The sequence below is a fragment of the Neovison vison genome, chromosome 9 (assembly GCF_020171115.1).
Source record: "Neovison vison isolate M4711 chromosome 9, ASM_NN_V1, whole genome shotgun sequence".
NCBI lineage: Eukaryota > Metazoa > Chordata > Mammalia > Carnivora > Mustelidae > Neogale > Neogale vison.
In genome coordinates this window covers 85,057,985-85,085,549 of record NC_058099.1, presented here as the reverse complement: position 1 = coordinate 85,085,549, position 27,565 = coordinate 85,057,985, and the positions used below count along the sequence as shown (strand labels likewise).

Here is a 27,565-nt window from a genome sequence, read left to right as displayed (position 1 = left end):
GAGGCAGGAGGCGCGGTCCGCCGGCGCAGCTTGCGCCGGGAGCGCATCGGGTGGCCAGTGCGCGGGTATTTGGGGTGCCGCGCGGTAGCGCACCGTAATGCGCCCCGGCCGCCACAGGCTTGCTGCAGGTAACCGATTCCTCCACGCCATCCACTCCGCTCCCGGCAACCCGGATCGCCTGCTATGGCGCCCGGTGGCGGGTGGAAGGATGGGAAGGATGCGAGGGAGGGAGCCGGCTCTCAGCCAGGGCCCCGCTGCCCCGGGGGCGGGGTGGGGGGGTTCCGCTTGGGAAGAGGAAGCTGAGCCCTGGCCGGAGGGAGTGGACGCTCGGTAGGGGTGAGCCGGGAGCGCGTGTGCGCTCTGGACGCTTTCCCTGGGCCGGCCTTCTGGTTGGATCCGTGGAACCCAGGGCCAGGACTCCGGTGCCCAGTGTCACCTGGAAGCCACTTTGTTTCTGGCGTCTTTCCCCCTGGTCGGGGTAGCGAGTAGAACTGAGAAGTCGGAGTTGGCTGCGGGCGTGGATGGGCAGGAGAGCGAACAGTTACCGCTGTCTCTTGGGTGCCAACTCCGTCTAATCCTTCCCGTAGCCCTGCAAAGGGGCATTATTACCCTCATTTTACCGATGAAGAAGACGACACTAGGATGAGAAATGACTCGCCTTGGAGCAAGCGACTGGAAAGGGACTCCGAAGTCCCCACCCCAGCCCTCGGCTTCTCTCTTTCCTCCTGCCCCCTCTCGGTCCTTACCCCGCGGGTGTAGGAAACTTGCGCTGCTGGGTCTGTTTGGAAAACAGGTGATCGTTTCCCTCCTAGGTTACTTTTTTTTTTTTTTTTTTCCGTTAGTACTCCGTTTCTGACTCACATTCTTCCAATTTTTGGTTATTAGCTTTTTGAAGTGAAAGCAGCCCTGTCTCACGGCTCTTTTTTTCCTTGCAGCGCATTCCCTCCATGCCCAGCGAGCCCCCGGCACCCGCACCGGCCACACACTTCTTTCTCACCGTGGATGAGGTCGCCCGCAGATCCGGCTGCACCTTATGGGCTGCCCAGGTGGAGGTAAGGTTTGTAGCCACCGGGCAGCCGTGGCACCCTTTGCTTGATTTCCCTTCTGGAGGGAAGAGAGTCTTTATTTAACAACTCGTAGGACAAGCGGCCAACTGGGAAGGATATACGAGGTTCAGAGAAAGCACTGGTTCCTTGAGATGAGAACAGGCTACAGGTTTCTGTGACCCGAATTTGTAGAGTGGTAGGTGAGGCATCCGGTCAGGGACTTGTCCCCTGCTCTGGGCACTCTGTCCCCCTTTCAGAGCTGTTCTGAAAGGCAGATTTGTTTTATAGAGTGGAGGAGAAGGGATGAATGGTTTTTAAAGATCAGTGTAAATTACCTGCTAGGAGCCCAGGCAGTTCCAGACAGGCTCCCCTGCGAGAGGATACGGTATCTGAGCTTGGTGGGTATCTGCTATTGTCTAATGGATTTTTCGCAGCCATTCAAGATGTGGTTTGGGGAAACTGAGTTCTTAGAAGTGGCTAACTCCTCAATTTTTAAAAACTGTAATATACTGTAAATTGGCTTTTACAAAGTTTTATCGTTAGGTGGAAGAGGCTGATACTGGTTTCTACTTCTTGGGGAGGATTTGAAGGTTGCCATCAGCTCATCTGCCCTTCCTTCACTGGCCCTGGGAAGGACCCCTTTAGCCTGGGCCCCAAATCTCTAGTGGATTTCATCCTTCATTAATTATAATTCATCCCTGACTGATTATAAGACCACTTCCAACCATGTTAGTTTTTTGTTTGTTTGTAACTTAGTTGCTTAACATAAAGAAAAATGTCCTTGAGGATTATCAACCATTTACAAAATCAACTATGTTACAGGGACTGATCAGGTAATGGGTGGGAGATTTAAGGGGGGCTTGGCTGGGCACAGGTGACCTAGGGAGGACCTCCTAAAACAATCTATGGGGATGGCCATTTGCTCCCCATAACCCTGCAGGGATTCTGACCCAGGGTGTCTAGATCTTTCTTCCCTCCCCCAACTAGCTGAAAAATCTTTTTCTTTTCTTTTTTTTTAACAAAGTAAAACCTGATTTAAATATTGTCTTTTTTTTCTTTTTTCAGACACAGGAACCAATCAGATTTGGTTCTTGCGTCATTCGTTTTCAGATCTGTCTTGGAAACTTCTATAGCTGGTGATTGCATTCTTGAGGGGAATGAAAAATTCTGACCTATGATGTAGATATTGTGCACTTGTCATAAAACGAGGTGGTGGGAAACCGAGATTAATGCTGTTGAAATGATTTCTTCCAATTCTCAATTCCTGTTTTCCATGAAGGATGCGGTACTGCCACGGTGTAGAGGAGCCTTTTATGGGCCAGCCAGAAGGGATTGTGTCACTGCTGCTAATGGTCATTCTTTTTTTTTTTTAGTTCTTTTTTTTGTAAATTTTTTAATTTTTTCAGGGTTCCAAGATTCATTGATTACGCACCACACCCAGTGCTCCGCGCAGTACATGCCCTCCTTACTACCCACCACCAAGCTCACCCAACCCTCCACCTTCCTCCCTTCCAAACCCTCAGTTTGTTTCTCAGAGTCCACAGTCTCTCATGGCCATTCTAATGAAAATTTATTCATGGTTCTAGTTCAGGATGCCAAATGCCTAACTCCCTGACTTAAAAGAGGAGTTCCCAAATGACTGTTCTCATGGGGACTATCTTCACTCTTAACCACATTGGCTTTGACACCGGATGCAGCGCTTAAGGTTGTTGTGTTTCTTTGTCGCCCTCTGTGGCAGAGGCCACTTATGTTGACATTTGGGCCAGTTAAGCTTTTGTTGTGGAAATTGTCCTGCGTGTTGTGGGATGTGCCGCAGCATCCTGGTCCTACCCTGTAAATGCCAGTCGTCCCCTCCCTGCAGTTAGAACAACCCAGGTGTCTCCAGATGTTGCCACACGTGCCCTGGAGGATGGAGTCACCCGGCTGGGGAAAAGAATGAGCCAACATTTCAAATGCTCTCGATGTTTATGAACTAAACTGTAGATACAATCGAATGTTAAACTTCTAGTGACTAGAGAAGCTATCTGTAATGTCTAAACATCTACATTTTAAAATAGTTTTATAATAAAGATGACTAAACTAGTGTTCTCTGTGAACAGCCCCATGTGCCCTACCAGGGTATATCTCCAATGAAATTTTGGGTGTTCCGTGTGGTTGTTAAATTTCCAAAGTTTTTAAAATAGTAGAAGCTAAAAAGGAATTCTAGAGTGGTTTTCATTTTTCTCCATTTATTTTACCTTTTTAAAAAAAAGATTTATTTTTATTTGAGAGAAGGAGGGAGCAGGCTGGGAGACGGGCAGAGGAAGAGGGAAAAAGCCTAGCAGACTTCTCACTGAGGAGCCCGATGCAGGGCTGGTCTCCCGACCCTGAGATCACGACCTGAGCAGAAATGAAGAGTCCGATTCTTAGGTGCCCCCAGTTTTCTCCATTTAGTTTACTTGATGTCTTTTAATTTTTTTTAAGGTGATAAAATATTAATGAACCATGCTTACTGATTTGGGAAAATTGACACAATTCCTAAGAGAACCACAAGCAAAAATTTTAACGAGACTCACTGTAGATCATCATGTTCAGAGTAGAATTTAGTTTTAGAAACCATAAAAAGAGGCCGCCTCGGTGGCTCATTGGGTTGAGGCCTCTGCCTTTGGCTCAGGTCCCAGGGTTCTGGGATGGAGTCCCACATTGGGCCCCCTGCTAGGCAAGAGCCTGTTGCCTCCTCTCTTTCTGCTTATTTGTGATCTGTCAAATAAATAAATTAATTAAATCTCTAAAAAAAAAACATAAAAAGCTTTTAGCTAATAGCAATAGCTAAGACAACCATATATTTCTGTAGTCTGAGAAATTCTGATTTGATAGAAGAGAGCCCTACATTATACACAATAGATTCATATCAAAAGAAGAAAATACACTGAATATTTTTAGACCTTAAGTTCCGGAGGTTGAAAACACAAAGCCTTGGTTAAAAAAGATGCGTCCTTAGATAGGGAATGGCAATCCGTTGGTTCCCTTCTAGAAATCAAACTTACTTGTTAAGATTCAGGATTGGCAACATAATTTTTGAGGCCCATGTTTAAGAACACCATGAATGCCGGGTGCCTGGCTGGCCCAGTTGGAGGAGCATGTGACTCTTGATCTCAGGGTGGTGAGTTCGAGTTCCACACTGTGTATAGAGATTACTTAAATAAAACTCAGAAAAAAAAAAAAAAGAATATCAAGAAGACAGCAGACAGCTTGAGTATTAGGTGAATCACAGGGCCCTGTGTGGCAGTACAGTTTGCATACCCGTGAAGTTGACCCTGGTTCCTTGTTCATATCAGAAGAGGATTGCGATCACTAATGCAAATCCCCGGAGAGGTTACTGCTGCTCCAAAGCAACTGAGAATTTCCGACTCACAGACTGTACTAATATTTCCAATCAGGAGTCTGCACGTATTCGGTCATCAGTACGCTAAATTTACTAAGAAGGGGCACCTGGATAGCTCAGCTGAAAGAGCATGTGACTTCTTGACCCCAGGATCACGAGGGGAGCCCCATGTTGGGTGTGGAGAATACCAAAAACATAAAATAAAATAAACTTTAAAAGTTAATTTTAAAATGTACACCCGTGTCTTTAAAAAAAAAAAATTCCTCCCATAAATTATTTTTCTTTTGCTACAGAGTTAGCCAGACTGTGTATGGGGGGGTGAGTGGGTCCCTGAGCAACCTGTTTCTTCAGGCATTCATTGAACAACTTAGTGAGCACCCGTACGTGACAGGCATTGTCAGCTCTGACCCTACGGCTGGGAAGGATGGAGGGCCCCCCCCTTTCTGAGCCTTCCAGCTCATTGGGTTAGAGGACGGGTTGGAGATAGACCAGCACATAGTCCCACAGGCTGTCGCAGTTGTTGGTGGGACTCCAAAAAAGCCCACAATGTCCAGAGAGCATCTAACCTGAGGACGTCAACTAGGGGAAGAGATTACTTAGGGTAGGTCTCCCTAGGAAGTGATACTTAAAAGATGTCCTGAAAAATGAATAGGAAGTAGTCAGGTGAATTAGGAGCCTGAGTTCCATGTAAGAAGGGTTTAAGACCAAGGCAGAAATATGGCTGTGGGGTGAGGCCTCTTGGGTCATTTTTAGGACTGAGTTTCCATGGAAAGGTAATGGTAACCTTTTGAAGGATGTTAAATAGGAGATGAGATGAGTGATTAAGTTTAGATTTTTGAAAAGATCATCTCCATGGCTGTGTGGAGAATGGTTTGCAGGGTTAGGCCGGGCTGGTATCTTTGGTGCCTTTGTGCAGACTGGAAACGATGGACTACTTTGTCCCAGCTAGACTGGACCAAAGGCCTCAGGCCCTCAGCCTGTCACTTTGCACACATACCCTGAAGAGAGGCAGGCTGGGGTGCAAAGGTAGAGTGCAAAGAGCTGTTTGCTCTCACCCGGGCCTTTATGGTACTTAGTAGAAGCCGGACACAGGGCTTGGGGGGAGGAGGGAAAGGGAGAGAGATTGAGTTTTGTAGCTAAAGTCAATATCAAAGTGGTGATTATTTGGATGTGGTTTTTGGACAGTGTGATATGGAGCATGTTTTGAAAGTTTCTGGCATAAATAACTTGAGTGGGATGGGGTCGTGAAACCATTCCCAATGTTCGAGAACCCCGGGGTGAGGGACGGAAGGTGATTCCTTGGGATAGATCTTCCTTGTGAGACACTCGAGTGGAGACCAAGGAATTGACATCTGGACTCTTGAAAGAGATGAGGTGGAAGGAAGCCCCTGTTGGGAGCTGTTGCGTGTGGGTAATCATTGCATACACAAAAGATCATCAGAGGACGGGTGTAGGATAAGATAAAGGGGCTGGCCTGGAGAAAAAGATCATGTGTTTGGAAGAGGAAGAGCCACTGGGTACAGTGACTGAGAAACGAAATAGACATGCGGAATACGGAGGAAATGTGGGGTCTGTGGTTTCCTTGCATTTCTCTCTTTCTCCTTTTCCATTTGAGACTGGGGACACCTGAACAAATTCTAATGCTGCTGGGGGAGGGGAGAAGCTAAGCCTGTGGGAGTGAGAAACCCATGACTGAGCCTGGTTTCAAAGGAGAAAGAGGCTGGATTCCATTACACAGGTGGGGGGTGGGGGGTGGTCTTTGATGGAAAGAGGGCAGGAGAGGATGGATTGTTGGCCTCAAAGTTGAGCTCTCTGAAGGAGGAGGCATGCCGGTCTGCTGAGTTGGGTGGGTTGGAGAAGTCAGCTACTTTGTAACCAGTGTTCATCAAGCATGTTCTAGTGCCAAACACTGGTAGATTATGAATGATGATTACCCTTAGGCTCAGCCCTGATAGACTGGTAAATAGAGGTTTGGTCTTTGTCTCTGGGTTCTGATGCCCTTGGAATTTCCTGAGGGATTGGGATGATAAGAATGTCTTTTGTTATTCATCTAAAGAGCTCTTTTCCACACCTGCTTATGCTAATAAGGTGGCTGAGGTGTAGGGGGGCCCTAGGTAGCCTCAGGATGGGGTGGGCACCAGAAAGAACCAGTAATTAGAAGGTTGGAGCTTTTAGCCCCACCCACTGGCCTCCGGGGAAGGGGGAGGGGCCTAGAGACTGGGTTGCAAAAACTTTGATCAACACTATTTGGAGAGCTTCTGGGTGGTTGAACCCACCAAGTGGGGAAAGTGTGGGTACACCAGGAGCAATCCAAAGTCATGGTGACATTTTCACAGTGAGAGGGGTGATCGCTTCTCAGAAGAATTTATGCTACAGAGGCACATTTTGGAAAGAGCTGTTTGGGAATGTTTTCACTGTAATGTAAACATGTTGCCAAGAAATACGGTAAATCTGCGGCTGGTCAAAACTCTTTTCCAAAACTAAAAACCTAGAAGAACTTGGAAAAAGAATTGTCTGACAGAATCTTTGAAGTGAAGAGTATCAGTGGGTTTTTAGTCCATTTGTTAGATTCATAAAAATGTGGCACCCCCTGACTAGTTTGCAGGGACGAGGATTTGAGAACTACCAGCGGAATCTCACCAAAAAAGACTTTGTCAAAGTATCAAGATTTAGGCAGCAAAGCCCAGAGTGTTCTACTGTTTCTCCAGTGGGTATGTGTCACCCAGACAGCCATTAAAACAAAATGTTAGGCTGCAGGAAACTGGGAACCAAGACTTGACAGGACTCTATAACAAGGTAATTAACCAAGAGTTTTCAAAAATAAAGCGTATTTAGGGGCGCCTGCGTGCATGGCTCAGGCATTGGGCTCCCTCCTCGGTGGGGAAGCAGCTTCTCTCTCTCCCCTTGCCCCTCCCCCCTGCTTGTTTTCTCTGTCTCTCAAATGAATAAGATCTTTCTTTAAAAAATAAAGCATATTTAATCTATTGCTTTCATTACAAATACTAATATCTATTTGTATTTGTACCATGAGTGATTATACTTATAAGCGTCATTTCCTCTTTTCCCCATCTTTTTAGTAATGTGCATTATACAGTGGTACATAAAATTTTTTAAAGAAATATACCCATCTAGATGGGACTTACTCTAAAGCTTTTTCTCTTGGTGTTTGCCCTAAAAAATGTATAAACTTATCATTAAAAACTGAGGCAAGGTGCTCTCCTCCCCCTACAGCAAATGGAGAACTGGATTTCCTTATAAACTGTAAAACTACATCTTCCCCATGATGTGCTCCTGCAGTTGATTTGTGGAAAATACCATTGCTACTGTAGCTTCTGTTGTGAAATTGAACAAATACAGAATGTATGCGTGTCTTGTTTCTCTTGAAATGCGTACCTTAAACTTCCTTTAAATAATCCACTTTGAATGCTTTAAAAAGAAAGGAGGAAAAAATAAATTTCCTGCCCCAGGACAGGTGAATCTTATTTCCACACAGGCCTTGTGGTTCGCGTTCTTGCCTTCCCTAGCCTGGACTCTGCTGTTGACAGAGATCTGCCCCAGGCACTTTTGGATCTTTTGGGGAAGCTGACAGGGGAGGGCCACATTCTCCTCTGCAGGTATGGGTGGGAATTAAAAAGCAAGTCTGGGGCCACCTATGCCCTTCCGAGGGCTCTAGCTGCCTCTCCCACAAAAGGTACACCTGGGTGACAGCACGGTCATGGGTTGGCATCAAGTAATCCTGAATTTTCTGTAATCAGCAGCTGGACCCAGGAATGCGCCTAAGGCAACCTCCTAGATGATGCGACTTGCCAGGGTCTTTTGTCCTTCTGAGTTTGTGCCTGACAGGCCTCTAGGATGCCTCTGTTCCAGACACAAAGTCGGAGCCCCCCCATCTCATCTCTGTTTACGCTTTCTGCATGTTATGCTAATCAGAGTCCTTCAGTCTACTTAGGAAGATTCCTTTCCAACACGGCTGCTAATTAACAAAACACCTGGCTAACCAGGAGAATTCCTAAAGGATGTGGTGTAGTCGCTGCCCCTGCAGTGTGGCCATCCCAGGAAGGAGTCCCCGTTAACCTCTCCTGCCCCCAGGGGGGACCCTCAAAGTGGTTTCTGGCCAGTCTCGCCAGATGCTCTCCTGTTCCTTTCAGTGCTACAGTGGATGCATTGTTCCCCAAAGAGTTTTTACCTATATTGATCAAGCCTAGAATTTCCCTCAGAAGGCTCAGCAAATAAGCATGTGTAGATTCCTTGAGATCAGGAAGATGCACTATTCATGACTACTCCCCGCCCCACCCCACCATAACCCAGAACCTAGGATTCTGTTTTGTATAATAGCTACTATGTGTGGAATTAAATTGAGTGCATTCAGCTGTTTGTCAGGAAACTTCAAATACAGTTTCTGATTGTGGAGGTCTGAAAAAAGTTCCCTCTAGGCATAAACTAAAGATTTGAACAATGTCCAGACAGGAGAAAATATTTAATAATAATAGTGAATAAATGGCTAATGTTTATGGAGGGCCCATGTGTCACATACAGTGTAAGCATATGACAGGTTTGCTCCCTTACTCTATAAAAACTCTAAGGTACACATGGCCCTAATCCTATCAAATTGCCTAAAATTATTGTTATTATTTACTATTATTTTTACCAGCAAAGAAGCCGAAGGTTGAAGTTGATGGCATACAGAAGTCTGAGTTGCTGGGTGATGATGACCAGTTTTTGATCTGAGCAGTTTGGTTCCAGAACTAAAGTCACTGCTTCTAAGCTCTCCTTCTCACATGTAAATATACTCAAGAGAAAATACTGAGCAACTGGTAGTCAAAGAAATACAAAATGAAACCTCAGTGAGGTACCATTAAACAGTTGTGATAATGACAAAGATAATTATACAGTGGATGAATATATGACACATAATTAAGATAATTATGTAGTAAACATAGAGAAAGGGGTGCTCAGATATTACTGCTGGCCGTATGAGTATAGTCCATTTGGAAGGCAATCAAAAGCAACAGAAATTTGTAAGTTTTGGAAATCCTTTACAAAGCCAAGAAAAAACAAATTATGCGTATCTTTAAAAGGGTTCATAGTTCTTCTTTATATCATTTGGAAATACCTTTAATATCCAACCACGAGACACATACTAACTGTGGCAAAAAAACCAATAAAGACTCTTCGCTGTCCATTAATAGAAAAAAAAACAGAACAGAAATTTGAGTCCCAGCTGCTGTTCTATCTATGCACAAGCGTAAGTCAGGAGTGTCCCTGGACGGGCCTTAGAAGGGAACTTGAAAATGATGTGTAAGTGGACTGAAACTGTAAGTGGCTTTTTGTTTGGAAATTATCTCGAACTGTAATGCTTTGCCAGCGTACTTAACTGGAGCTTGTGTTGGAGGATTGGGGCCATTTTCTCTTTGCAATTTTAAAAGAAATACCTTAAAGTAAATTAAAAACTCAAACATTTTCAAAAGTGCTTGAATGAATACCCCACCCCCAAACAAAAAGAGGATCACGTAATAGTTTTGGGTTGGTCTGTGCTTCTCAAATTTTTCTAGTGCACATTGATACTATGTATGGAGCCTTGTTTTTTTAATGGGTTTATTTTATACGTGCTTGAGTGTAGCTTCTCTGTGGATGCTGTTTCTTAAAAAAAAATAAAAAAAATTTTTTTTTTTCCCCGTTTCATTACCTAGAGAATTCATTCATTCCTGGCTTTGGAAGTACTTTCTTTTTTTTTTTTTTTTTTTTTTAAGATTTTATTTATTTATTTGTCAGAGAGAGAGGGAGAGAGAGTGAGCACAGGCAGGCAGAGAGGCAGGCAGAGGGAGAAGCAGGCTCCCCGCCGAGCAAGGAGCCCGATGTGGGACTCGATCCCAGGTCGCTGGGATCATGACCTGAGCCGAAGGCAGCTGCTTAACCAACTGAGCCACCCAGGCGTCCCTGGAAGTACTTTCAAATTCAACATACATACCTAAATGTAGTCTTTCGTACAATGAAAACGTTGCATCAAGTTTGCCGCTCAAGTTTGTGCATCCACTTCAAGGGAACAGTTGGGTCTTAGATGGTAAATGGGTCCCTCTATCTTAGGACTGAAGCCCTCAGGAGGAGAGTTTCTCATAGTCACACCCACAGGAATATTTGGAAGGTTCTGGGGCTGCGTGGAAGGTTTAGGAAGCAGGGCAAGGTGTGATTTGAAGCTGTTAATAACCAGACCCAGTGTTCTGCGCCGCAAAGTGAGACTGCTCTGTTCCTTCTACCCTCTGGGGACTCAGCCTTGGGCTGAACACCCTGCCACCTCTGCCCTGCTGGTAAACGGGAACAAATGACCCAATTCAAAGCAACCTAAAGCCTCAGTTTCCTTGACTGTGAAGTGAGAGGAAAAGTATCTACTTCCCGGGTTGTGAGAATTGAGACAATGTATGTAAAATGCCTGGTGCAAATTCTTGCTAACTCTTCACTTGAACCATCTCCTTAATCCCGTAGTAACTCCCATTGTGAAAGCACCATCAATTTTTTTTTAAAAAAAAGATTTTATTTATTTATTTGACACAGAGAGATCACAAGTAGACAGAGAGGCAGGCAGAAAGAGAGGGAAGCAGGCTCCCTGCTGAGCAGAGAGCCCCATGCAGGACTCGATCACAGGACCCTGAGATCATGACCTGAGCTGAAGGCAGCGGCTTAACCCACTGAGCCACCCAGGTGCCCCCACACCATCAATTTTAACATCTGCTTTTTTTTTTTTTTTAAGATTTATTTATTTATTTATTTGACAGAGAGAAATCACAAGTAGGCAGAGAGGCAGGCAGAGAGAGAGAGAGAGGGAAGCAGGCTCCCTGCTGAGCAGAGAGCCCGATGCGGGACTCGATCCCAGGACCCTGAGACCATGACCTGAGCCGAAGGCAGCGGCTTAACCCACTGAGCCACCCAGGCGCCCTTAACATCTGCTTTTAAGGAAATAAAATAAAAAAGGAAACCACCATAGTAGTGAACACGTCACATTTCAAGTGCCTATCAATTTCCGAAGCTGTCACGCAAGAAAGCTGGTCTTCAGGCTTGTGTACTTACAGCCTGATTAGTATTTTGTCTTGTCCTGGATCCTCCCTCTTGTCTTCCACCCTGGACAGTCACCGTCTCAGCCTCCCCTGTCCCCGTGCACCACCCGCCTGCTGAGGAGCAGCAGGCGGCCATAGGAGTCAGGAGTTGGGGACCCCTAACCAAACCCCACAGCCCTTGTGCACAGGTGAAGAGCCCCAAGTGCAGAAGGGAAAGGTCAGTCCTGAAGACAGGATGAGCGCCATCCAGGATGCGACCGGAGGTTTGGGGTTTCTCGGAAGACACTCATTCTGTCTGACCTGATGCAGGGGACTCAGAGTTCATGGAATTCTCCCAGCGCACCGTAATTGAGAGCATTTTAACACTGTACTCTAGTTTCCTTAGCCGGAAAACACTTTGAGCTTGAAGGCACATTTAACAAAAGCATCCGCAGTCTGCTGGAGTCTTTGTTTTTCTCGTTCTTTTCATTTTTTTTCAAGTTGAATAAGGCTTTGGTAGACCCAGGGAACAGTGTTGTGGAGAGGGAGTGGGCAAGGAGCCTGAGACGAGATCCGATTACCGGGAGCTCACTGAGAAGTGCTTGGAACAGTGCAGAGACGGGATTATGTGGAATTCAGTGCTGAAATAGGAGATGATGGTGAGAACACCTGTTTATCCAGCAACCGCCACATACCAGTCTCTGCAAGGTGGTAGAGAGGTTTTCAAATCACCCCCATCCCAACCGGGAGGGTATTAATGAGTCACTTTTCAGATGAGGAAACCAAAACTTGGAGAGATGAGGTGGCTTGCTGAAATCCTACATTAGAACATGACATAGGATTTATTGTCTCTTCTGTTTGACTTCACGCAGCTGTCTTTCTCTGTGCCCCCCATCCCCCAGCCAGTGAGGTTTGGTCTCACAGAGACCAAAAGGAACCACATTGCAGGAAGTTAAGCTGGATTTTAATATGTTAAAAGAGCACTTCTCATGTTTCCTCATGGGTAGCTTTATAATTTTTTTGCATAATTAAAAGAGAAGATCTACTCTGATGATCATGATTTGCCTGCCAAAGATCCAGACACATGCTATGACCCGGAATTTTAGGACTTCCTTTAAAAAAGGAATCTGGTATTTTGGATTAGAATTGCTGGGACATAGGAAGCATTTAAAGCCTGGAATATTTAATGCTGGGGTTGTTCAGAAGACCCAGGACCTATGGGCGGCGTGACGAGCAGATGGGACACAAACCAGGGCTGTTGGTAAGCTCTGTCTGCTCAAGAATTGATCTGGACAGGTGGCCGAGCCAAGCGTATGACCTCTGTGCCCTAGTATTCTCACCTTCAAAATTAAGAGCAGACAAAAGAAACTTGAAAGTACCTTTCAAATCTAAAATTTTATTTCCGTAAGACTTGGTGCTCTCTTTAGTATTCTAAACCACCCACTATTCTTTTTTAGTTGTTTGTTTGTTTTTTGTTTTTAAAGGAGAGGACAAGGTTTATTGCTCTTCAAGTGTGGAATTTTGAAGTGAACAATAAGATCTTTTATACTCACTTTTGGCCTGGGGTGGTAAGGGGATTGACAGTTTCTTAAAAAAGAAAAAAAGAAGAAAAAGAAAAACGGGAGCTAACTGGTTGGCTCAGTCAGTTACGGGTCTGCCTTGGTCTCGGGTCATGATCTGAGAGTCTGCTCTGCCTCTTCTCTTGCTGCTTATGCTCTCACTCTCTCAAATAAAATCATTAAAAAAAGAAAACAGAACTCTCTGTGTGTGTGTGCGTGCGCACAGAAGTAGGTATATTTCGTTCAAGTCTACAAAGTCCACCTCTACAGGTGAACTATTGCAGTAGAGGACAGTTTTTTCCCATCTCAAAGTTTAGCCATTGCTCACGCATTAAGGAAACAGGAGAGGAAAGCTGTGAAGGCAGTAAGAAACACCAGTCTTCTGAGACGGAGGCAGACAGATGATCTTTGTTCTTCATGTCCAAATTTTCATGACACTAAACTCAAAAAAGACCCCTTTTTGTATGTTCAAACAACCTGGTTCACTCCTCCCAATGCCTTTATAACATACATCCTTTAAGGTCAGTCTTCTCAATTTAAAAAGCCTTTTCTACGTAACATTCTACCAGTACCTACCTACTCTGAAGGTCTAGTCTAGTTGTAAACAGGCTGCATGTTTTTAAAAATCATAATAAAGGGGTTTAGGGGCGCCTGGGTGGTTCAGTGGGTTAAAGCCTCTGCCTTCATGATCCTAGTGTCCTGGGATTGAGCCCCGCATCGGGCTCTCTACTCAGCGGGGAGCCTGCTTTCTCCTCTCTCTCTGCCTGCCTCTCTGCCTACTTGTGATCTCTGTCAAATAAAATCTTTTTTTAAAAAAAATCATAATAAAGGGGTTTAAAAAAAAAAAACAAACTCTTGAGGTTAAAACTGTCAGGGAAAATTCAGTGGCATTAAGTACGTTGGTGTCTCCACTGTCTATTTCTAGAACTTTTCGTCATCCCAAACTCTATACCCAATGAACCGTAACTTCTCCCTTTGCACACGTAGAACCCTCAGCCCCTACTCTGGTATACTTTCCATCTCTTATGAATTTGATGACTGTAGGTGCTGCATATAAATGGAATCATCCCGACTTACTTCACTTAGCTTGTCTCTGGGGTTCACCTATGTTGTAGCGTGCAGTAGAATGCTTTCCTTTTCCTTTCCTTTTCAAGGCTGAGTAATATTCCTCAGTGCATCCCCCATGTTTAGCTTATCATTTGCTTTTCCTGGCTACTGATATAATGCCTTAATTCTGGTACTTCTGTACAATTATGGGCATTCTTTTGGCTTTCAAGGTAGTGTATAAAACTTGTAAATCCGTATGTTTCTTTTTTTTTTTTTTTTTTAAGATTTTACGTATTTATTTTAGAGAGAGAGTGAGAGAGTGCGAGCAGAGGGAGGTAACTCCAGGGGTCTCCATGCTGAGCGTAAAGCCTGATGCAGGGCTTGATCACAGGACCCTGAACTCATGATCTGAGCCAGAACCAAGAGTCATGTGCTTAACTGACTGAGCCTCCCAGGTACCCCTATATATATTTCTACCACTGAAATATACATTTGAAGAGGATTCAAGATATCAGGAAAGCATGTGTACTGATGGGTGGGATCAGTGGGACATTTTTTGCTATGGAAAATACAAATGTTGATCTGAAGGACACATAATTCCAGAATCCTGTTAGAAGGGATCAGCTTGGGGCACCTGGGTGGCTCAGTGGGTTAAAGCCTCTGCCTTCGGCTCAGGTCAAGATCCCAGGGTCCAGAGATGGAGCCCAGCATCATGCTCTTTGCTCAACAGGGAGCCTGCTTCCCCCTTGTACTCTCTGCTTCCCTCTCTGCCTACTTGTGATCTCTGTCAAATAAATAAAATCTTAAAAAAAAGGCGAGGGGACCAGCTTGATTGCTACATTTCCTCATTTCCATGTTTGCTTTAGTACTGAGCTTGGAGGCAGGGTCTTCAAACCCTGCTTCAGTCAGCCACAGGCCCCACTCCGATGGCTAACGGACACAGATGTCTTGATGGGGGAAGAGAAGTGGCCCACAGCAAGTCCACTGTAATGTTCTGTGGCAATTGTTGTCTGGCACTGCTTTTTTTTGACTCCCATTAACACAATGTACATAGCTTCTTGGGAAAAGGACTAAGCCGGGCAAATTATTGACCTTCTGCCCTCCCGAGCTATCATAAGAATCTGCCCTCCTGAGCTATCATAAGAATATTCTAGAGAGCCCCAGATGAAGAGCATTGGTCTTTGGCCCCAAACATTCAGAGGGTGTTCACGTGTCTAAGGGAGTAGGCAAAGAAAAGGTGGCGTTCCGAGAACAAACCACAGGTCAAGTCTAGTCTCTGTGGTTTCTGTACTGTCTTCCTTAGATTTACAAAGGAAGTTTCCAGAACAGTTTCTGTCTTGGTTCTTCCAGATTTCCAGCCATTCCGGGGATGGTTTGAACATTTTCATGATTACCGAGCAAGGCTTACTGGATGGATGAGGTGCCCTCCAGGGCAGGACAAAGGTTTTCTACAGCATCCTTTCCCTCTTCTTACATTCTATCTAAATCCTACCCATTTTTTTGTGGTTCAGATCAGCTGTAATCGAGGAAGCCTTCCTGGAGCCTTTCTTTTCCTCTTGGTGGACTTACAGCTTTTGGTTCTGTGGCAGAGACATGGTGTAGTGTAGCTTGCCTGCCAAGCCCGTAGGCAGGAATGGTGTCGGCTACTTCAGCCCCTGGTTGTGCCTCCAGGGGAGAAAGCAGTGGGGACAGACAACAGTGCTATTTCCAGGAATGAATGAAATGCATGAGTTAGATTCATCCTACTGTAGTATAGTGAGTAAATGGGGAAAAAAAAAAAAACTATAGAGTTTTTCTTGCCATTAATTCAGGCAGAGAGAACTCTTCCCTCCCTCCCTTCCTTTTCTTACTTTCTTCCTTTCCTTCCCTTCCATTCATACTTCTTTCCTTCTTTCTCTCTTTCTCTTTTATAGGCGACCTCACAAATAAAACCTAGTTTTATTTAATCTCATCTAATTTAAAATTAGGAGCAGGTCATTGGGAAACTTCCACTAATTCTACTACGTATTTTGAGTTTTTGCATAATTATTAAATACGCTTTCATATGGGGTTAAACAGCTAATGGAATTGTAAAAAGTAGGTAGAAATGGAATTCCAGTATCCATTCTGCTTAGTGAGCTTTAAAATACTTATTTTTTTTATTCATTATGTTTAAGAACCAATCATTTTGTCTTTCTAGCTCTTAATTTTATCCCTACCTTTAACATTTTAGAAAAGCGGTAGCCTTTCTTTTAGTCAGGGTTAAATGCACATTGTTTTGAAAAACGCATGCTTCCCCAAGAGTGCCAAGAACTAAGAAGAGTCTATGATTTGCCCCTGCTTGGAAGTCAGCAAGTCTGGCATTTTTCCTGTGGGTTTCCTGAGCCCACGTACCCACAGGGCAGGTGTAGAGAACTAGAAACAACTCCTTAAGTAGAGAGGAGAGATGTTAATTAAATTTTTTAGCAGAGGAACACGGGCTTCCTTTGGAAGAGACTTGCACTTATTCAACAAACATGACTGGGGTATTCTCTGCGGCGTGTTCTGTACCTGGCCCTAGAAGATGGGGTTCTGGAGGAGGGAGATGTGCTTTCAGGCCTCTCCTCCCTTAGTCACACCGTCTGGCTTTAGTTATAATATCTTATTTCATGTGGAAAGCCCCCTCTCCAAAGGGCACAGGAAATGGGGTCCAGTGCCAGTCCTAAAAGGTTTTTTCTGTCGCCCATGTTTCCGTGGCTGGAGCCCAAGAAAACTCTGGAATGAACTCTGGGAGACAGTGACCTAAACTGTGGAACTTGGTGTTTTTAATCACTGTCCTAAGTTTTGAGGACCCCAAGAGCTTCTCCTAGTCAGTCTGGAGGAGCAGACGCTGTTGGGGTCTCAGGAGCTTGCGTTAAGGTGACACCTCAGAAAATCTTGGCACCTTGCTGCAGTGAGTCACGGACACAGCCAGGTGACCTAGCAGGTTCCCCCAGATGGGGTGAGGCCATGGAGACACAGGTGGTGGAAAGAACTCCACCCAGAATGGCAGGAAGTAGCCTTGAGATCTTACCCACTTCCTGTTCCTTCCCTTGGCTGCTTCAGGATGCTCTTCGAGTCCCAGGCCTCTGCGAGCCTGGAACATCTTTAGCATCAGTCACTGTAGTGGGTATTCTGCTTCTGTCCCAGCAGCCTCTGCATCACAGGATAATAGTCCTCGGGAGTCCTTGAACTTGAGTCACAGACTCAAGGGGGACTGGAGGCCAGCTTCCTGCTGCAGAAGGGCCATAGGTTGCGGACCCTGACTTGGCCATCCAGCTGTTGGTTTAAGCATACCTGTGTGGTGTGCGTGCGTTTTTGTTTTTGTTTTTAAGAAAAAAATGTTTCACTATTAAAAATGAAACAATAGGCAATAGGTAGAGGGAATTATTCTTGCATAGAGTAGTTTTGTTTGGACTTAAGCCAGAATGACAGGTGGAAATGGTGGAGGAGAAAAGGGTTTACCTTTTGGAAATCTACTCTTTCGTTTTCTACAGTTCACTCACCTGTCCGCTCTAACCTTACCCAAGGTTAATGGAGCTACCCAGTGCAGGGCCCTTTTTATCTTGCCCCTTGTCTGGGAGTCTAGAGAGTAATTAGAGGCTGAACAGGAAAATCCTGATTGTTCCTAGGGATGTGTCCGTATGTCCATATGTCTATGCAAATTCATGTAAATAAGGTAAATCCTACTTTGTAGTCTAAATATGTTCTATCCTATTACTTTATAATAAAAATATGTATTATTCCTTTCTTCCACCCTCTTCCTGCTTTCCCTTATTATTATTATTATTACTACTACTATTAAAAAAGAATTTAGGATAGTATAGCCTGAGCCACAGGTCGCTCATTTCTTTAATTTTTTTTTTCATTTTCTTCTCTATGTAGTGAAATTCACTATAACTAGGAAGTATGTTATTGGAATGAAAGTCATCTTTTGACATTGGCTTATTTAAAATACTGAGGCTTGGGCTAGTTCATCTAGTTCTTAGTTATTATATCATAAGGTCCTCTGTGTCCTGACCTATTCCAAACAAATCTAGGTTCGATGATCACTGGGTTTTAGACTCCTTCCTTGGATGTCCTCATGTACTTTGTGAAAACAGCCCCCCACTCCTCCTTCTGTCCTGTCCTTACCGTGGTGAGCTGTTGAAGACGAGAGAGAGGTGGGTTAAATTAGGCAGAGGCCTTTTGTTTGGAGCAGCAACATCCGTTATGTGATGCTGGGCAAAGTTTCTTCCAACAACCATCTTTCCCATTGCTCTGCCCTCCTAATAAGGTTTCAGGGAATCTCAATTGAGAAAACTGTGTTTGCATTAAGACCAATGCTCTTCAGAGCTAAGCCACAGAGCACAGTGATGGCTTTTTGAATTATTGCAGGTCTCTGATTTCTTTGGAGGCAGTAATTATCACCCAACCCTCTCCTGTTTGCTTTGTTTTCAATGTAGTTATAAATTCACAGCCCAAATCCTGGAGGCTGTTTAAATCAGTTTTCAGTATGCTTATTCCCATTAGTCATTCCATCAGTTTCTTCTTAAAGACATGTTTCCTGGAATCGTTTGTTTGTTTATTTTAGAATGAGAATGCATACATGCCCTGAAACTCATGCCTGCAACATGGGGGAGGGGCAGAGGGGGAGGGAAAAAATCTCCTGCAAACTCCTTACTTAGCTTGACCGGGGACTTGACCTCACGACCCTGAGACCATGACCTGATCTGAAATCAGGAGTCAGTCACTTTGCCCACTGAGCCGACAGAGCCATCCTGTCCCGGGGCCTTGTGATCTGCCCTAGCCTGCTACAGTGAAATCTGTTGGCCTGTGGTACAGTCTAGGATGTTCCTTTACTGTCATCTTGGCATGTACCTTTTCTGATTCCTGTATTTTCTTCTTAGTTTATACTTAATAGTTTTTGGTTTGGGGGGATTTTCTTTGTCAAAAAACAAAACAAAACAAAAACAAAAACAGAGAGCTCTAGTAGGCAGAGAGAGAAAGGGGAAAGCAGGCTCCCCACCAAAGCAGAGAGCCCAATGCAGGACTCGATCCCAGGACCTGGGATCACGACCTGAGCCGAAGGCAGCGGATTAACCCACGGAGCCACCCAGGCGCCCTGGTTTTTGTTTTTTAATGTAAAATCTACCCCCAAAGTGGGGCTTGACTTTTAAAAACCCTGAGATTAAGAATCATGTGCTCTATAGACGGAGCCAACCAGGCACCCCCATACTTTATTTAGTTTTGATGGAGTTCTTCTTCTAGTGGCTTCCTGATGTAAAGTGCATAAAGGTAAATATTTTGAGACCTTACCTGTCTTAAGATGTAAAATGTTTTTTTATTTTACCCTTAATTGACTTAGTAGTTCATGTGATTTAATGAGTTCTCCTCAGGAGTACACTTTCCAGCATTGTTGATGCTGTTGCCATGATTTTCATTTTCTGAATCCTGTCTGTGAGGTTTATTTTCCCCCTCTGGAGATCTGTGTGGTATTCTCTTTACCGTATTCCAGTATTTCATGATTCAGGAGTGTGTCTTGGTGTGGATCCGTTTTTACCCATTGTGTCAGTATTCCAAGGAATGTCAACCTGTTGCTTCTTTGTGAGAAATAATATTCAACCATTTAATTAACTGATTGCTTCCTTCTTTTCTTTTCTTTTTTTTTTTTTTTTTTTTTTTTTTTTTTTTTTCTTTTTTCTGTTTTCTGTTTTGTCTTTCTGGGGGTCTTGTTATTCATTCAGAGACTGGCTCTCCTGGTCTGGTTCTCTAAATTACCTTTTTCCACCATTTCAACTTCCCCATCATTTGGCTTGCCTGTTTGCCTAACTAACTCCTGGAGAGTTTTCCTCAGCTTTCTTTTCCAACACTGCCATTGAGTTTTGCAGTTTTTCCTATCATGTCATTAATTTTTTAAGAACTCTGTTTTATTTGCTATGTGTTCCGTTCGTGTAGTTTCTGATTTGTTGGTGTCCCTGCTATGAAGCAAATCTCCCCAAATGTAGTAACATGAACGTTTCCATTTTATTTTTTGCTCACACATTTTGTGGGTCAGAAATTCAGAGAAGAGTTGAGTGACCATGGGCTGGAGTGTCATCTGGTAGCTTCTTCGCTTACGTGTCTGAGCTGGGCTGGGTTCACCTGGAACTAACTGGTGGCTTGGGTACCTTACACTCTCTGGCTTAGTACTATATGGAAGCTGATTCCAAAAGGAAGCCTCTGGAGAACAGATTTTCTAAGAAAACTTGTTGGAAGCTGCTTAGTATTCCATGACCCAGCCTTGGTGGCCACATCGCCTCACTTCTGCCAATCTCTACCAGTCAGTATAGTCATAAGTTTGTCCAAATTCAAGGGGAAAGAAATTTTGACTATTTCTTGATTGGAGAATGGCAAGGTCACATTGCAAAAGAGCATATGGGATGGGAATATTGTTTTGCCTGTTTTCGGGCCATATAATCTTACTGATTGATGGAATGCAATTTATTTTCTACTCTCTCTGGGGATATCATTATTAGTTTTCTTATTCCTGTACACAGTCTGTTTCCTTGAACATTTGGGGAAATTTCTAACTTAAGCAATGTATTTAAGTCTTGGCCTGGTTGGATTCCTTAGTAAATAAACTCCTGCATTGGCTTGGCGGTCAAACTTCTGGGAACTGATAGCTGGGAATGGGGAAGGAGATCTCAATAGCTATTGTGTTTGGGTTCACTCAGTTCCACTGTTTCCTGGTTGGAAACCCTGCTTTCCAGAATGCCTGGTGTGCCCCAGCCTGCAGAGAATATAAACCTGGGCTGGGGCCAGGTTTCAGGGTAGAGAGAGACCCAACTGCTTTTAAATAGCTGCTGGTCAATACTGTTTTGTTTTTGTTTCAAACATTCTCATCCCGCTCTGGAATCTGTGCTGCTACCGTTTCCCTGAACCTTTTGAAGATTCTGTCACAAAAATAGAGCCAGTTCTTTCTTTCCCTAACTGTCAGTCTGAGATTCTTAGATCTGCTGAATCGGTTACCTTGTGACTATCTGCTTTTCAGATTCTATTTGCTGCCTCGTCACTCACTGTCCCTGAGGACATTTTGTCTGTCCCCCCCTCCAATGAGTACTCCGTTGCACCCTAGTCCTGACCAGCTGGAACTGCTCATTTTATGTTGGAACACTTCTAGAGACTAGAAGGAGGAAAGGCAGCAAGGAATCTGAAAACTTGAACTCCGCAATAAACCAGCCAGACTACTGGATATTGATAGACCACTCCACCCGACATCAACAAAAGACACACTCTTCTCAACACATAGAACATTGTCCAGGATAGACCATATCTTAGACCATTAAACAAAACCTTGGAAGTATGATTGCCATGTAGAGAGATCAGCCTCCCTTCAGCTTTGTAAGAAATGGCCAAACCACCAAAGTGATTGTACCATTTTGCCTACATGGAGCTCATGGATATGTAGATTAATTTTTTTAAATAAAATTTGGAGAAGTTTGCAGCATTATTCAGATGTTTTAGCCCCCCCCTTTCCTTCTGCAAATCCTATTATACATTTGTTGATAATGTTTAATGGCATCTCACATGTTTCTGGAGCTCTGTTTTTCCTAATTCTCTTTTCTTTTTGTTCCTCAGACGGGATGCTGTCACTTGACCTGTCCTCAGTTCTACTGATTCTTTCTTCTGTCTGTTTAAACCTAGTGTTGAGCCCTTGTAGACGATTTTTCAGTTCAGTTTACTGTACTTTTCACTTCCAGATTGCTTTTGGGGTTTTTCTTTATCGTTTTCTGTCTCTTTATTAAAATTCTCATTTGGTTGTCTATCATTCTCATATTTTCAGTTCTCTAGTTCTTTGAAAATATTTATGACAGCTGACTTAAAGTCTTTGTTAAGTCCGATACCTGGGCTTCCTCAGAGACCGTTTGTACTGACTGCTTTTTTCCTCTATATGATCTATACTTTTGTTACTTGACGTACTCTGTAATTTTTTGTTGTTAAAGGGACATTTTAGGGGTGCATGGGTGGCTCAGGCAGTTAGGCATCTGGCTCTTGACTTCAGCTCAGGACCATGAGATGCGCCTTATACTGGGCTCCATGCTGAGCATGGAGCCTGCTTGAAATTCTCTGCCTCTCTCCTGCCCCTCACACCCCCATCCTCTCTTGCACACACTCTCTCTCTCAAAGAAAGAAAGGAAAGAAGGAAGAAAAAGGGAGATTTTATAATGTGCCAACTCTGGAAGTCAGACCTATGCCCCTGCCCTGCCTCGGGTTTGGTGGTGTTGCTCTTTGTTGAGTGACTTTTCTAGATTGGTTTTCAAATGTTTGTTTTCTTTGTGGCATGAGGCCACTTAAGTCCCTAATCAGTTTGCTTGGAGATCAGATGACCTAATGACTGGACAGATTTCTTCAAATGTCTGAACCAGTAAGGAGCAGGAGCTGCCTACCGACATCATTTTGTTTATGATCTGTTGTTTTAATGGTTTCTGTGCTTCAGTATTTTTGCAGAATCGCCCCACATTTCTTGCTAATACAGGTTGGGAGTCGGGTGGTGGACAAGGTAGTTGGAAGAAGATGAGATAAGCCGCTAACTCAATCGAAGACTGAATGGGCCAGTAAGCACTGGGAATCTTCACTGTAGAGATAAAATATATTGGATTTTCCAATGGTATTGGATCATTTCACCGATCATTGCACCCACTTTGGGACATGTTGCTAGAGTTTTCTTTGGAAAAGCTTGACCCAAATTGCAAATATTTTCAAACCTTTAGCAGTACACAACCAGCATTAGAAAAACAAGTAAGATTGGACAGGAAATTTTAAAAGCAAGAAATGAACCAGCCATAATTTTTGAGGGGAAAAAAAGTGAATACATAGGATTAGATTACCAGCCTGTTTTCTGAGTGTGTGTGTACTTACATGGGCATTACATCCCTTCACACATTTCCCTTCTCATTTCACAGATTTTTTTTAAAAAGCTTCATGGGACATAGCACCGTTGCTGAATGCCTCGTATATATATAAAAAAAACCTGACTGCAGGAAAGGCACTCTCCAAACACAGTATGTTACCTGGAATCTGGAAACTGAATGAGCCAGAATTTATTTTTATTTGTATTATTAACATTCACAATTTATTTCCTAACAAAATATTTAAAAGTTCTAGTGCTGATCCTGGTATTAAAAACCAGTTTCAAATCTCTGTGAATCTGGTATGGAGATGATCAGTGGTATTTGGCTTTTTTGTTAGAACTGTAGTACTTAGGGGTGGCTGACTGACTCAGTAGAGCATAGGATTCTTGATCTCAGGGTTGTAAGTCTGAGCCCCAGGTTGTAGAGAGAGTACATAAAAATCTTTAAAAAAGAAACAGTAACATTTATTATAGAACCAATTTCCAAGTTATAAAATTGATTTTTTTAAGATTTTATTTATTTATTTGACAGAGATCACAAGTAGGCAGAGAGGCAGGCAGAGAGAGAGAGGGAGAAGCAGGCTCCCCACTGAGCAGAGAGCTGGATTTGGGGCTCGATCCCAGAACCCCAGGATCATGACCTGAGCCGAAGGCAGAGGCTTTAACCCACCGAGCCACCCAGGCGCCCCTATAAAATTGATTAAGACAAAGTATATTTTGTAATATTTATAAACATAATAAAAATGGGTTGGGTTTTTATATTTTTTTATATTCATTTGAATATAGACAGTAGGTATGTCATACATTATAATTTGTATACAACTGTTGTTTCTCACAAACATTAATTGTTATTGCAAGGCTTTGTCTCTGTTTTGGACTGTGTATGTCTTCTCTTCCTGTGGTGACTGGTATGGACCTGAACTAAGAGAGATTCCAAACAGACCCAAATCTGGCCTGGTTTCAGCGGGGCCTTCCCGGTTTAGTTTGAAAAGTCACTTGACTTGCTTTCCGTTCAGAGATTCTTAGAAGTCACAGCTGTTTTTGAACTTCTCCATAAGAGGACCTCCAGCCCTAACTTAGTGAAGAGCAGGATGAAGCTGATCTTTAAGTATCGGGGGCTGCTGAGGCCAGCTGATGGACATTAATGGAAGTATCAGGAGGAACCCAGATACAGTAATGATTTTGAGGCGGGGGTGCTCATTAGAACTGGCAGAGGAGGAAAAACTCCTCTTACCAACTGTGGAGAGTGCAGTAATGGTAGCCTAGGTCTTCAGCTGTGATTTTGTACCTTAATTTTCCTGAAAGGTAAATTCCCAAGTAGTATCATGTAGGATACCTTAGCATATCGTTGTATTTCTTCCTTCCTTCGTTTCTTTCTTTTTTTTTTAGATTTATTTTTATGCCATCTCCATACTCAACACAAGGCTTGAACTCAAAACCCCCAAATCAAGAGTCGTATGCTCCACTGACGAAGCAAGCCAGGAGGCCCCTGCCCCCACATTCTTTTTTAATAATCTGGTATTACTATTACAGGCTGTGGGTTTCCTCTAACACTACCCACTTCTGCTGATTGACCAACGTCTGACCTGATAGCAAAGAGGATGCTTTTTAAACCCGAGATGTCGTAACAAGACTGTATTTATATATGTTCCTTCTCCTTCTCTTTTAGTGCCGTTCTCCATCTCAAGATGCCTTTGCAGTTTTGATAAATGCAAACTGACAGCTCTCAAGGCCACGACAGGAGAGGAATCATGACTGCCTGAAGCCTGGAAGACTGCCCTTACTTAAGGACAATCTCCGATTGTTGTTTGAAATGCTGAGAAAGTTGCTGCGGAGGAGACTTTTCTCTTATCCCACTAAATACTTCTTCCTGCTTCTCGTTTTTTCCCTGGTCGCCTTCTCTGTTTTAAGAATTCACCAGAAGCCTGAATTTCTAAGTGTTGGACATTTGGAGCTGGTTGGAGAGAATCCTAGTAGTAATATTAATTGTACCAAAGTTTTACAGGGGGATGTAGAAGAAATCCAAAAGGTACAGCTTGAAATTCTAACCGTGAAGTTTAGGCAGCGCCCTCGGAGGACAGCCAGTGACTATATAAACATGACCAGAGATTGTCACGCTTTCATCAAGGCGCGCAAATATATCACGCAGCCCTTCAGTAAAGAAGAGGCAGAATTTCCCATCGCATATTCTATAGTGGTCCATCACAAAATTGAAATGCTTGACAGGCTCCTGAGGGCCATCTATGCACCCCAGAATTTCTACTGCATTCATGTGGACAGAAAATCAGAGGATTCCTTCTTGGCCGCGGTGCTGGGCATCGCGTCCTGCTTCAGTAATGTCTTCGTGGCCAGCCAGCTGGAGAGTGTGGTGTACGCCTCGTGGAGCCGGGTTCAGGCCGACCTCAACTGCATGCAGGACCTCTACAGGATGAGGGCGGACTGGAAGTACTTGATAAATCTCTGCGGTATGGATTTTCCTATTAAAACCAACTTGGAAATTGTCCGGAAGCTCAAGTCGCTAATGGGTGAAAACAACCTAGAAACCGAGAGGATGCCATCCAACAAAAAAGAAAGGTGGAAAAAGCATTATACGGTTGTTAACGGAAAGCTGACGAACACGGGGACCGACAAAATGCAGCCCCCTCTTGAAACCCCCCTGTTCTCGGGCAGTGCCTATTTTGTGGTCAGTAGGAAGTACGTGGAGTACGTGCTAGAGAACGAAAAAATCCAGAAGTTTATGGAGTGGGCAAAAGACACCTACAGCCCCGATGAGTATCTCTGGGCCACCATTCAGAGGATCCCAGATGTCCCGGGCTCCCTGTCCTTAAGCCAGAAGTACGACATGTCTGACATGCACGCGATCGCGAGGTTTGTCAAGTGGCAGTACTTCGAGGGTGATGTTTCCAAGGGTGCCCCCTACCCACCCTGCAGTGGCGTCCACGTGCGTTCCGTGTGTGTATTCGGAGCAGGTGACTTGAACTGGATGCTCCGCAAGCACCACTTGTTTGCCAACAAGTTCGACACGGACGTTGACCTCTTTGCCATCCAGTGTTTGGATGAGCACCTGAGGCATAAAGCCTTGGAGACGTTAAAACACTGACGGTTCATCTGGGGCAACTTTAGAACTAAGAAGATGCATGTGTGAGATGCACCCTGATTCTTCTGCCCAGCAGTAAACAGAAACTGTAGGGGGCGCTCTTCGGGTTGGGGACTCTGATTGTGAATGTCCCTGAAGCTGAGGGATTTCTGCCCAGCTCCATGGGTTGGAAATGTTAGGGCATCAAACGTTGACCTAGAGTTAGCATATGGAGCTAGAGTAGGTTGGGGGGCATTGTAGGGGGCAGGAGCCCAAGTAGCCAGGGATGAGGCTGAATGCAAAAACCAGCCTGTTCCAAGAACTCAGGGACTTAACAAAATGACCAAGATTTCGTCTGTGCCAAAATTACTTTGAGAGCTTTAATTATGACAGTTTTCTTGATTTGAATAAATATATAGCAACAACCCGTTGTAAAGATATAATTTATCTTGCAGGTTTTATTTGGTGAAATAAAAAATTGACTTTAAATGGTCCTTGTAAATAATTTACTTTCTGCCGTAGTGTTGTGCTGTGTAGCATGTCGGTATGTGTCCTCTCAGGGAACTTGAAAAAATGGGCTCAATTGAACATGAGTATTTCTGATTTTCACTTCAAACAACGTATGTACGTTTTTAAAAACAAAAGAAAAAGTGGCAACGTCTAGCGTAGTTGAGTCTAAGAATCATCTTAGCTTATTAGAAAAGATATCTTAAGTTATTTAAAAAGGTAAGAGATCTTTATCATTAGTTTCCACAGAGAAACTCAATTTTCCAAATACCGTGTCTCGACTCACCCCTGCCCCTGCCTTCTCAGACCCTGCCATCAAGCTATACAAAAGCTTGTTTTCATAGTGCCTCAGTATAGAAACCAAGACAGAAAGGGAGTAGTATGTATGGGGAGTGGGGATCTGAGATAGAAAGGGTGTAGTAGGTATGGGGAGGAGGAGGAGAGTCGGCCATATTGGGGAGATTTCTGAGACCTGTGATGAATGTTCTAGCAGTCAGTACTATCTCCAGATAGTAAGGCTGTTGTTCTTGGGATCCATTTCTGTCCATCTTCCAGGAATTTGCATCTTAAGGTCACCTATGTCTCCATTTCAAAGGACTGGCTGGCTTCTGCTGTCCTTGATTCTTCATGTTACCATCCCCTTGGGCTGTAAGTTTCCTTCTTCCTCAGAACCATGAAGAGGAAACCTGTGCTGTTTGTTGCACGTCTGTACTTGAAGGCCTGACAGTCCTGAGGGAACATCAGGTATGGGGCAGATTGTCCCACTGTTGATATTCCCAGGCTAAGGTCTCTGCAACTTTTCCACCAAAAGACAAACGATTGGAGGCTGCCTTTGTGCTAACTCCTATCTCAAAGTAAATGAGGATTAGAAAGAAAACATGTTCTTTGGCTAAGCTGGTACTGTTCAGCCAGAGATCTAATGGGAAGTGGGATGCTCTATCATTTAGCTGAGGCTTTAAACAATCAAAACTATGTACTTTATTAGAAAGCATAGCCAGTTGAAGTGATCCAGAAGAAATTCATACAACAAGCAGCTTTTAGGCATACAACTGAGAAAATATTTTTTATT

General features: G+C 43.9%; 1 protein-coding gene across 3 annotated transcripts; it reads left to right on the top strand.

The window, feature by feature from the left end:
• On the top strand, positions 1-26,414 carry GCNT1 (glucosaminyl (N-acetyl) transferase 1). 3 transcript variants are annotated; one of them, XM_044265863.1, is made up of 3 exons: positions 1-128; positions 936-1,052; positions 24,583-26,414. In XM_044265863.1, exon 3 carries the CDS (start codon positions 24,727-24,729, stop codon positions 26,011-26,013), a length of 1,287 nt encoding a protein of 428 aa, XP_044121798.1. In that variant the 5' UTR covers positions 1-128; positions 936-1,052; positions 24,583-24,726; the 3' UTR covers positions 26,014-26,414. The 3 variants fall into 3 exon arrangements, with proteins under 3 accessions (XP_044121798.1, XP_044121800.1, XP_044121801.1); XM_044265865.1 differs by lacking the exon at positions 1-128 and adding an exon at positions 335-793; XM_044265866.1 differs by lacking the exons at positions 1-128; positions 936-1,052 and adding an exon at positions 24,200-24,218.
• The last annotated feature ends 1,151 nt before the right edge of the window (positions 26,415-27,565 follow it).

What these genes read in the sequence shown, in the direction of transcription:
- GCNT1 (XM_044265863.1), top strand. Translation starts at nt 24,727, where the DNA reads ATGCTGAGAAAGTTGCTGCGGAGGAGACTTTTCTCTTATCCCACTAAA.